The following is a 12,556-nucleotide window of genomic DNA, read 5'->3' as shown; positions in this document are numbered from 1 at the left end:
TACTTCTCAAAAGCATCTTCCAAGTGTAGCTAGATTTTGGGCTTTGAATCTGTTGCAGGATCCTACCTCTTCAATTTATTGCGGATGAGCAATTTCTCCTACTTGGGCCAGCTGCCAGTTCTTTTCCACTGGCATATAGGTTTGTTTGTTTGTTGACCCTTACTTAGGCAATCTCAGTCTTGGTATACCAGGAAGAAAAACTAATTGGCACAGTTATTTCACCTTGGCTAAAGTAGTACAATCAACAATAACAATAGCATCAAATACAGCCTAGGAAAAGACAAACTGTAGCCCTTAATATGGCAATTTTACCCTTAGGGGAGAAGATTTAAAAGGGGAAGGGGGTAAAAAACAGAAATAGAAGAAGAGTGAGAGATCAAAAGAAAGGCTGGACAATAAACTTTAGGAAACTGGTAAAGAAGACAGGTGGGAAAGAGAAATGGAAAAAATAAAAATTAGAACTGAACAACAACAATCCAGAAACCATGTTCAAACAATCAAGAAAAAATAAAACAAAACAAGAACTATAAAGGAGGTAAGAAAGAAAGAAAAAAAGAGAAAAAATCCAACAGTCTCTGCTGTCACTATCAGGCAGTGTGAGCAAAGAGAATCCAGAGCCAAACTCATTAATCTCAGCAAGCTAGCTGCAGCTTCACAGTGGGTTAGTGGATAATCTCAGACAGTCTGCCCTATCAGTTCCTCTGAAGTTTAGGCTGGTTTCTGGCAATGAGGCTGAAACCAGATTCCTCAAGCCCACAACAAGTCTATGTGTCTCCTGCCAGCTTCAACTCAGCTGCATGACCTCCTGCTAACTTGAACTTGGTACCCACACTGAGACACCAGGAGCCACTAGATGGAATCCATCCGCAGCTGTTCTGAGTTCCAAGCTCAGTTGGCCCCTCTCTAAGATGGCCACCAGCCAAGCACCCTCTCCTGAGTGAAGTCTGAACCTGGATAACTCACCAGCCACTACAGTCTAGTGTGTCCACTGCTTCATTCTACTGGTGTGCTTCTCTGTAGAGACCTATGGGGTCACCAACAGTCACCACGAGTTCAACATGCCACTCCAAGAGTCTGGGCTCTGGCAGAGTGCTGCTTGGTACCTCCCTCCTTTTCATTAAAGTCTTTCTCTTCACTCTCCTTGTAGACTTTAGTTCTCTCCTCAGATCCTTCCATGGTCTTATGGACCCCCTTCCCTCCTTTTCCTCCTTGTGCTGCTATATTCCAGTGTCAAGACACCAAATCTTGGAGAGGCTCTTTCTCAGCTGCTCACCACTCTGCCATCCTCCCAGAAGTCACCTGGCTTTTTATGTTTGTACTTTCTATAACTTTTCTTTCTTTTTAAAGTCTGTTTATAAATCTCTGCCTGTCTAGAATGTCTTCCCTAGATACCAATGTGTATCTCTGTAGAGATAATAGTCCAAATAACATTTCTGATTATGAACAGCCTACAGAGTTAGCAACCATGAAACCTCAACCACACCAGACCTTGAGATACAGGACCAGGGAAGCCAGGCATGGTGGTGCATGTCTAATCCCAACACTTGGGAAGCTAAGGCAGGAGTATCACCATGAGTGGAGGCCAGGCTAGGCTACATAATGAGTTCAAGACCAGCCTGAACTACATAGCGAGACCTTACCTCAAAAAACAAAACAAAAGCAAAAGTAGTATATGAGCAGGCCCAGGGGACACTCAGTCTCTCCTGATCAAAGGTACTGCCCAGCCCCAGCCTCTACAGAGTGGCTATGCTGGGCCAATGCAGAGTGACTTGGGACTGTGGCCTGGCTCTCCAAGACCAGCTCTGCGTACTAATGTAGAATAGGTTATTGACCTGGTCTGGCCAGCTCCTCCTGGGCCCTCTAGGAGACAGTAGGGTCCTTAGCTTTGAAGGCTCAGAACCCTTAGCAGGAGATGGTGGGGTTATCCATAATCATCTGCCTGAGATAAGTATGGCCCCTCCCCTAGGAGCTTCTCTTCTATGCTCCCACCTGGGGAAGCCAAAGGGCAAGTAGGAGCCAGCTCAGCAACATCAGAGCTGACAACAGTATTTAGGATATAGATACTGGAGCTGCTGTAGACAGAGAATGGAGCTGAGTGCAGGCCTGAGCAGTGGACATACACTGAGTGGTACTACCAGGTATATTGGGTCATAGAATGTACTGAGTTCCTCTCTAACATCAGAATGATTTTTCTCTTCACCCAAAGGATCCTGCTCAACTACATCAGTGAGTCAGGAACTGAATGAGCTTGTTTTGCTATAGGGTATGCTTCTGCCTGAGACAGGCCACCTACAGCAAAAGGGTCTTGTACTCATATTTCATAGCCAGAAGCTTGGAGTTCATAAAACTTCTCTTTCATCAGCAGTGTATCCATTAGGAATTTAATGACACTGTAACACTGTCCTGGCACATCTCTGTGTTTTTCCTCTTCAGGGTGCACACCCTCACCTCTTTCCTCTTGCTTTCCAGAACCTGCTCCTGTCTATATTGGAAGCAAGGGTGCTTGAACCTTGGTGTCAAGGGTGTTGTCCCTTGGGTGTCATTGACCAGAGTGCTCTGTTCAATGTGAGCCACTTTCCACATTGCCAAGCATGCATGTTGACCTGCCCCATGAAGCTGGCCCTGTTGTGCTTATAGTACTAGCACAGCAATTCCTTGGCAAACTGTTCCAGCTAAAATGTGGAAGTCATTCCTGTTCAGGCTTCAGCAGATGAGCATGTCATTGTGCACTTTGGATCACTTGTGAGGGTCCACATCTTGGTCAGGAGGGCCAGAACCTGTCTATGTCCTACCACATCAAAGCCCATAGACAGATCCATCTCAGGTAAGGCAAGAAGAGGTGGTGTAACAGCCACAAAGTGGGTTTTAGAGCAGAGCCAGGGCCTTGCTGCCACAGCCACCACAAACACAGAGTCTCCACTTGCATGTTTCTTCTTATTTGACCTTTTCAAATAAACACTCTCTGTGGGAAAGTCTTGTATAGCACAGTGGTCTTAGGCTCCATGGGACAGTCTGACTTCCAGGGGCAGTGGGAGATGGTGAGTGGGACATGGTGACAGAAACTCAGGCTCCCACCAGCAGATACATCCCCCTCCACTGAGAGTTTCTGAAAAGGTATTTGCATGCTCCCTATCATTAGGGAGGCCTGGTCACTGCACAAGAGATTCCCAGGGCTATGAGACTTGGCCTGAGAAGTGGAGGCTTAGTGAACAGTAGATTGTGAACAGTTCAGTTTCGTCCAGTTCATCTGCACAGACATCACATCCACCAGAAGGCCCAGGGGACCCAACAAACTGCTTATTGCTGCTTCCTCCTTAGACCTCAGGAGCCTGGGAAGAGCAGACCAAAAGTATCAAAAATGAGGTCTCCAATTTGGCACACTGGTTGCAGTCCTGGTCATGTGGGTTTCAGAGCACCATCACTGGTCAAAGTAGGCAGAAGTGAGACTCTATCTTGGAAGCTTAAATCACCAATTAGCCTTTGAAGGGGTATTATGACCTAAACAGTGCCCTTCTTCCTACCTCCTCAATTTATACGTTGAAGTCCTAACTCCAAGTACCTACAAATATGACTATATTTGAAGATAGTACCTTTAAAGAGATACCTAAGGTAAAAGGAGGCCATTAGAATGGGCCGTACTTCAATCTGACTGACATCCTTAACAGAAGAGGAAATCAGAATACACTGAAAGGCAAGGCTGGAAGGCAGCCATCTGCTAGACAAGAGGTCTCAGGAGAAACCCAACCCACCCACACTTTGTTCTTGGACTTCTAGCCTCCAGGAAATAAATTCCTGTGGTTTAAGCCATCCAGCGTATAGCATTTTGCTGTGGCAGTTCTAGCAGACCAAACTGAGAAACTGGATAACACCCAAGTCAGCCCAGGAAAAAGACTGAGTCTTATCTCTGATAGAATGGGTCCTTCCTTGTGAGAAAGGCAGAACACAAACAGAAAAACAACATACACATGAAGCCTAGAAAGAATTTGGCAGTCTGCAATTCAAGGGAGAAATAATTCTACTTTAGGACTTGCAGATGCAGTTGTACCTCAATGTCATTTGCCATTAAGATGCAGCCCATTTTCCTTGCTTCTATTTGTGTTCCCCCCTTTTTTTTTTTTTTTGGTACTGGGGACCGAACTTGGGCCCTTGCATTTGCGAGGCAGGTGGTGGAATCACTGAGCTAAATCCCTGGCCCTCCCCAAAATACTTTTGATTTTGTGTGTGTGTGTGTGGCACTGGGGGATTTAACCTAGGGTCTTCACAGTGGAGTGCGAGTTATAATCCCCCGCCCCCCCCCCTTTTTTTTTTTTTTTTTTGGTACTGGGGATCGAACTTTGGCCCTTGCATTTGCAAGGCAGGTGGTGGAACCACTGAGCTAAATCCCCAGCCCTTTTTAAAAATTTAAGACAGAGTCTCACTAAGTTGCTAAACTGCCAGGCTGGGCTCAAACTGGCAATCCTCTCTTCTCAGCCTACCAAAAGCTGGGATTATAGGACTACACTATCATCACTAGCTATGTTGGATTTTTTTTCCTCATCAATGTCTCCCAGTGGGATAGATGAAATGATGAAAGAAATTACACCAAAACAGTTTATAAGTCTGTCTTGGTGTGTTTTGTACAAATGCCTTGAATTTGGGTATAATAAATTATATCATCTTGCATAATTTTTTTGGACTGGGAATCAAACTTGGGATGTTGCACTTGCGAGGCAGGCAGCAGCACCACTAAACCAAATCCCCAACCCAGCATTTCTTTTTTTTTTCTTGTACTGGGGAATCAAACTCAGGATCTTGCACTTGCAAGGCAGATGCTGTGCCACTGAGCTAAATCCCTGGCTCCACAGTATTTTAAATACTGGAATTGCTAACCCGGTAAAGCCAGTAGGCTGTGGTAACTTTACTAAGGTATACACATCCTAGGTAATATCTCCATATCTAAAGCAGTATTTTTTTTCTTTTAAACAAGGTCTCACTGTGCAGTTCAAGCTGGCCTTGAACTCATGGCAATCCTCCTGCCTCAGCCTCCAATTTACATTACCACACCCATCTTAAAGCAGTACTTTTTAATAACACTAGAGTCTATCAAAATGGAGAACACAGTTTAAACAGATGCCCTAGCCAACTGCAGTGACATATGCCTATATCCTCAGCTACTTGGCAGACTGAAGCAGGAAAACAGTCTGAGCCAAAGAATTTGAGATCAGTTTGGGCAACATAGTAAGACCCTATCTCAATAAACTAAAAAAAGGCCAGGATTTAGCTCAGTGGTTCCGCCGCCTGCCTCACAAGCACAGGTCCAGAGTTCGATCCCCGGTACCAAAATAAAAATTTTAAAAGTTAAATGCCCAAATCCCATTTAAAAGTTACTATAATGCTACCATTATATTGCTAGAAGTGCGTCATACTCAGGAGGGTGGCAAGATTAAGGGCTTTGAACTGATGCCAAGTTCTACCAGAAGTGCACTCTGGAAAGAATGGGACTACATCCAATGGTTCCAAATGTACCTAATAGGAAGTGAGACAAAGCAAGGAAGTCTATACAGGATGGATTCATAAGCATATACCATTACAAGCAACTATCCTTGATTCTGCGGGGATCCCCTAAACCCTAAAAGATGTCACAGAAATCACAGTCCCACTCAAGACAATATCAAATATCCAGTTGTGATTTCTGTCAGTAAAGAAGCTGTATGCATTCTCTAATCACCACTTGCCACTAGATGAAGGCTGCTCCCAGAGTATTAACTCCATAATGCTTCAAGCAAAAAGCCTCAAGAAGGTATTGACAAGACTGCAGTTGGTAGCCCATGATGGGACATTCAGTATCCAAGGGGAAGCAGGTGGGGCTCTGCTACCTGCTACACACCTGCTGGTTTCTCATTGGCTTCTCTCCCTTTTGGCTCTCAGTAGGTCATCTTATTTCTCACAATTCTGATGCAGATCTTCTCTTTGCTCCATCCAGAAGAACAAGCATCTTTCTAATGGCCTGTTTGTTCTGAAATGGAACTTTGTTGATTCTAATTACCAACAGCCAAAAATGTTAGCTCCTTTATGGTTTTTAAAAGGTTTATGTATACAATGAAAGAATACACTTGTTTATGATATTCAAAGTTCTATTTATTTTCAATAATGAAAATAACACAACAAAGAAGCAATCCATGAATTTTTAAGTCTAACACAATCTTTAGCACAAAGCCATGGTCAATAAATTTTTAAAAATCACATTACTATTAATAGAGAAAGATATTTCTTGAGACTCTAGGGTTTTGTCTGTGCTTGAGGCAAAACTGAGTGTTAGGTAAAGAAACACATACTAGAGACTTGACTGAGAAAGGGTCCAAGAAAACAAAAGCTAAAGAACAGGGTACCCAAATACTAAGCTGACAAAGCAAATATGGGATTTTCAAAGCACCCTAGAAATCTAGAGCTCTCTGGGGAATGGAATAATTACAAATTTCCATATTTCTAGATTCTTGGTTTTGAATCTACCATAATAAACTTCTGGCAAAGGACAGGAGATTCTTTACTCATGTTCTGTGAAAAGATCTAAAATTCCTTATTTTCCTCCTTTTACTGTCAATAAACTGTCCCTAATACAGCAGGGCTTCCACTCCAGTAAAGGATTACTATCTAGTAGATCAATTTCTCTGGTTCAAATTTTTCTTTCATAAATGCAATGATACTTGGGCCAGGGATTTAGCCCAGTGGCACCATGCCTCCTTCCAAGTGTAAGGTCCTGAGTTAGATACCCAGTACCAAAAAAGAGAGTGAGAGATAGAGAGTCACAATACTTGCCAGGGACAACTCTAAATATATCCAACTTCTTTGACTTTTATCCTCTTACATAACTCTGCTCAGCTACAAAATCTGCGACTCACAGAATGATAGCTGCATTGGTCAGAAGATAAGCATCAGTTTCGATGTAAAAGCTTTCTAAAGTTCAAAGATCACAACTATTTATCCGCCAAGGTTTTTTTCCTCATTATCTTGTTAATTATTTCTTTCGGAATTCAATTCTCCGAGCTACATTCTGAGCACCAAATTTTTTGACTAATGCATCCCTGGTAGGGTCATCATCTTTTTGCAAATCTAAGTCATCTTGCCGGGACCAAATGGGGTATCCATCGGCTCTCCGACCACACTCTAAAAATGAGGAAGTAGCCTCCAACTCACCACTATTTTTTAGGAAGGCCTGTGTAACTGTTGATAGATCCAAGTTAAACTTTTCCATTAATTGCCGGATAATCTTAATGGCAGCTCCCACCTCTGGTGATGAAAGTTTTTCTTCTTCCTCCTCATCAGGCTGTGTTTCTGAATCTTCTTCTGGTGTGGGAGGATCATCATCACACATAGTTATATGTATTTCAAAATCAGAGCTCTCATTCACCTACAGAAAATTATGAGGAAGACCAGTTCCCAATTATCAAATCTCAAAATTTTATAATATCTGGTTTCTCCCAACTGCCATCCCCTTGCTCTTTGCATTTCAATCACACTGAATTCCTTTCAGTTTCTCTAACATGCTATATTACTTCTTACATTTATTCTTGTTGGATGTACAAGTATACAGATACGTGTGTCTATATGTGCATGTATATGGGAAGGGGGGGATTATGTGTACGTGTGCACGTATGTGTGTGCCTGCATGTATATTTAAAATTGACTACAGTGTTTCAACAGATTAGAAGCTAAAATGAATAGGAAAAACATACATGTATAGATGTAGGCACACACACATATATATGTGTGTTTATTAGATCATCTTGTTAAGTGTTTGACTTCATTCCAAAATTGTAACACTCCATAAGGAAACTAAAGAGGTAAGATATTCCCAAAAGATCTAGGTATACAAAAAACTAAATTTGCTATGAAAAATTACTATAAAAATTAAAAAATTACATTTAGGCTTCTGAGAAAGATAAAAATGTTTTTAAAAGATAAATCCATAGTTCTAACTTTGAAAAACCTATACTGAGATCAATGTGCTCAAAGAGGGACATTTTACACTGCTTAAAAGTAACTCTGTTCTGATTTTTCTCCCTCTTCCATTCAGGTTGTCCTGCTAAAACTAAAAGCTTCAGGGGTTCTATTCCCTTTTCCTCTAGTTCTATCATCTCTTCCTCTATCCTGAACTTCTTTTACCTTTCAGGGTCTCAAGTGGGTGAAAAAGATAGACAAGATAACCAGTTTCAAAGGAAAATAAAAGTAGGGGGAAAAATAGCAGTAAATCTAGTTAACATACCACAACTTCCTCAAAATCCCGGGTGCCTTCTCCAAGTATTTTTTTGACTGTTTCATTTTCCCCACTCTCTTCCTTCCCAGATTCTTCTTCAGGCAAGTCTGGAGTTCTCTTATTCTGTGGTTCTATTGAAAAGAAGAATAGCACAGATTAGCACTAGCTTCTTTTGCATAAACCAAAAATATATTGCATATGCTGGGCCAGGAATGAGCCTGCACTTTTTTTCCTATTTGGAGACATCTGTTTTTTATTCAGAAGAGTAAGAACAGCATAAAACATGCAGGTCCATTAATTTTATATTTGCTTCCAAAAAGTGATACTGTCCAAATAATGATAATATTTCTATGCTTGATATATAAAAATACTCTTAAAGCTTAATTCATTTTTTGTTTATATTTACAGATGCAAATTAACAAAAAAATGCATCAGAAATTTGATTCTCTCAGAAGCAGATTCAGCAGTGGAGATTAATATTTAAAAGAGTGTATTAGGGAGTAATCTTGGAAAAATGCAGAAGAGAAGTAGAAATGGGCAAAGAGAAATTGAGTTGGAAAAGCATTTCTCCAATGAATAAATTTTAAAAAGAAAAAAAAAAGCCATTTCAACGAGGCTTTAGCCAAAGCCACAGAGAAGCCTGGAACTAGGAAGGCCTTGCCAAGTTGACTGAGTTGGAATATAGAAACACCACCTTAATAACTTGCCTAGGTCCATCAGCAGGATGCTAGCAGTCCTAAGAAGACAGGACTTTGGGCAGGGCAAGTCTCCAGCTGTTGAAGGTGGACCTAAGTGATGTATCACAATCACTACATTATCTGTAGAAATGAGGGCTTCCTAAATTTACACATCCTGTTTTCCCTTTACATTTTGTTCTCTGAGAATTTAACTGTTCCCTTTCTAATTACTAAAATTTACTAAAGGAACAGCAAGAGAAAGATTTTTTGTGTGAGGGAACAGTTTTGCATTCTGATTTTGGTGGTGATTACACAAATCTATATATTAAAACACAAATTGGAAAACAGTCCTTCAAAAAATTCAACATAAAACTACCATATGTCTAGCAATTATGCTTCTGAGCATATGCCTAGAACTGAAAGCCCGGTCCCAAACAAGTATCAGTATACCCATGTTCACAGCAGCATTATTCACAATAGGCAAATGAAACAACTCAAAATGTCCACTGATGGATGAATAAACAAAACATAGTACGTACATATAATGGAGTATTATTCAGCCCTTCAATAGAATAAAATTGTGACACAGGCTACAACATGGATGAAACTTTAAGGCATTAGGCTAAGTGAAATAGCCAGATACAAAAGGACAAATACATGATTCTACTTGTATGAGGTACCTAGAAATCAAATTCATAAAAAAAGAACAAGAGCTGAGTATATTTATACATTTCTGTGATCCCAGCACACAGGAAGCTAAACCAAGATCAAGACTCCTCTCTTAGCCAGACTACATACTGAGTGAATTCCAGGCTAGGCTGAACTACAAGAGATCCTGACTAAAAACAAAACAATAAAAAAAGACAGTAAAATGGCAGTTGCCAAGGGGCTGAGGAGAGGAAGGGGGATTTACTGTTAATAAATATAGTTTCAGTTTTGGAAGATGAGTAAGTTTTGGACATATATGGCAGTAATGGTTGCATATATAAATGTATTTAATGCCACTAAACAGAACATTTATTTTTGAGACAGAGTCTCACTATGTAGTTGAGACTGACCTGGAACTCACTATGAAACCTAGGCTGGTCTCAAACTCAGAGATCCTCCTGCCTCAGCCTCCCGGGCGCTGGATTACAGGTGTGCACCACCACACCGCACCGAACTGAACCTTTAAACAGTTAAAACTGTAACTTTTAAATGTTGTTGCGTAGGTGTCCTGCAGCTGGCGGAGGCGCCTTCCTTGTCCAAGTTTGCTCAGTCTATGGTTGAGCCCAGGCTGAATGTGCTGGTAACAGGGTCCCTCCCTCCATCTGCATGGGGCTTGCTGAGTTTTTCACACCTTAGTTCAATAGAACCTCACCCCACACTTAAAGGGGTGACCTTGAGGCCGACAAAGGATCCTGTGCCACTGGCACAGAGTCACAGGGGTGGGGGGGGCGTGGAGGATGGAGGAAGCTGAAGAACCCCCAGGAAGCACTTGGGAACAGTCTTCTAGGAACAGACCCTGCGGAGAAGTTGGGTTGTTTCTCTTGCTGTTCCCTGACCATGTGACTTAGAGATCTTGCTAGTTTTGTTTGTGCCTGGCTTTTTGTGTTCCAAGGGCTGCTGTTGTGGGCAAGAGGGAGCCAGGCCCACCCTGGGGGCTTGCTGGTGCCCATGCTCAAAACAGGCAGCTGAGAGGGATTTCTGCCTGGCTCTAAATGCTAGAATCTGACAGGATGCATAACAGAGAGAGACGCCTTCCTAGAAAAGGACTCAGTATCTAGTCTTTTTTTTTTTTTTTGGTTTTTTGAGACAGGGTTTCACTATGTAATTGAGACTGACGTGGAACTATGTATCCCAGGCTGGTCTCAAATTCACAGCGATCCTCCTGCCTCAGCCTCCCAAGTGCAGGGATTACAGGCATGCACCACTACGCCTGGCTCACAGTATCTAGTCTTACTAGCCTGGGGAACTTGGGGGAAAATCTCGGGGTCAAGAAACCCATTAAAACATTTTAATGCCTCAGTGAATTTTTTTTAATAAGAAAGTTTTTTCTCCTTATAATAATATTCATTAGCAAGACTCGCAGTGTTGATCTAATAGCCAATAGTGTCACCACCCAGCAGTGGTGTGGACTGTTAATATCTAGCATGTTCCCAAGCAGTCTTCAAGCCAGTGCTGTGACACTTTGATGTGTCTTTGGAACAGCTTCCAGTATTTTGCCAGAATGGATTCCTAGAAGACAGCCTGCCAGACTGCCTCTTGCCAAATGCCCTCTGGAAATGTAGATCCAGCTTGAGCAGGTTCAAGTAGCAGTGAAGGGCATGCCATTTCCTACCTTCTTCCCTGCCCTGAATCCTGCCACCTCACTCCATCTTGGACAATCTTGATTGGTAAAACAAGACTTTCTGTCGCTTTGTTTTCAATTTTTGTAACAGATGCTGATGTGGATCATCTCTCCATTTTCTTATAGACCATTTGGAGAATTACCTGTCCCTGGCCCATTTTTAATTTTCCTTCTGGGTTGTGAGTCCTTCACTGATTTCAGTGTATAAATTTCAAATTAAAAGGACAATTTGAAGTGTGGAGAGGTAGGGTGTAGGCCTTCTGTGGGATGCCCATGTGTGCCGTTAAGCAGTTTCTCAAGGGAAGGCACTTTTTTTTTCCTTTTTCAGACTGTCTTGCTCTGTGGCCCAGGCTGACCTTGAACTTGGCTCACGCCGTCCTTGCACCTCTGCCTCTGAGTGCGGGGGCCACTGGGGCTGCCCTACCCTACCAGGACAGCATTCCACTCCTACTTGTACTTCCTGACCTTTAGATACTTTTTTTTTCTTTTCTTTTTGGAGGCTTTGTCTTTGCCTTGTGAGGCTTGCTGAAAGTGTCACCCGATATGTCCAGGCTCACTGGTCATCAGAGGCACAGGCTTCTGGAGTTAGGGACTCCCTTCTCCCTAATTCAGCTGCCAGCTGAGCAGAGTCTCCCAGTATTGCAGATAGGTAAGTTAATTCGATATCTTGTAGGCAGTTAGACAGGGCCAGCCCAGGAGGAGCCAACAGGGAAGACCATCAAGACATATTCACTGAAGGCCAGAATTGTAAAAGGAGAGAAACCACACCTTTGTGCTTCCACAGGGGATAAATAGCAGTGATTGATATTCCAAGTAGGTATAAATCAGCTGGGCGGGGAGCCCAGCCTTTCCAGGAAATATCCCTGACCCACCCTCACTGAAAATCCTTGTCACTTGCTAAGTGATTTGCTCCCCGCTTTGACCCACACTTAATCAATATTACCGGGGTGACTGTACTTATAATCTTATTGGGTGATCATGGTTTTGCCCCCCTCATGCCAACCTTGTAATTTTCCATTGGGTCTTATAGTATTGTCCCACTTTGTACTAGCCTCACCACATGGCTTTGCTGTATAAAACATCTTTGAGAAGTGGGGTGGGTGGGCAGCCCACTTTCCAGTCCCCCTTCTGTCTTTCTTAGACAGAAGTCATTGTTCTCAATAAATTTTTCCTACTCTTAAAAAAATAAATAAAACATTTAATTGTATACAAGTTTCAATTTTACTATATATAAAGCTTAAATATAGCAACTAAAAAAGACCTGTCAGATACATGTTAAAATAATTAAAATGATACATGATAAAATAATACAAATAT

At 42.1% G+C, this 12,556-nt stretch overlaps 1 protein-coding gene across 1 annotated transcript in view; it reads right to left on the bottom strand.

Moving 5' to 3' along the window:
• Nucleotides 1-6,138: 6,138 nt before the first annotated feature.
• The window catches only part of Terf2ip (TERF2 interacting protein), an 8,975-nt gene continuing 2,557 nt past the window's right edge, over nucleotides 6,139-12,556 (bottom strand). Inside the window, exons 3-4 of the mRNA XM_033757928.1 lie at nucleotides 8,243-8,364; nucleotides 6,139-7,387 (exon numbers count right to left, since the gene is read on the bottom strand). Coding sequence (XP_033613819.1) covers nucleotides 6,995-7,387; nucleotides 8,243-8,364 — 515 coding nt within the window. The 3' untranslated portion in view covers nucleotides 6,139-6,994. The remainder of the gene's footprint in view (nucleotides 7,388-8,242; nucleotides 8,365-12,556) is intronic.

This window comes from Fukomys damarensis, unplaced genomic scaffold (genome assembly GCF_012274545.1).
Source record: "Fukomys damarensis isolate Sample0158 unplaced genomic scaffold, DMR_v1.0_HiC HiC_scaffold_32, whole genome shotgun sequence".
NCBI lineage: Eukaryota > Metazoa > Chordata > Mammalia > Rodentia > Bathyergidae > Fukomys > Fukomys damarensis.
The sequence above is the reverse complement of the archived record's forward strand: the minus strand, read 5'-3'. Positions and strand labels throughout refer to the sequence as shown.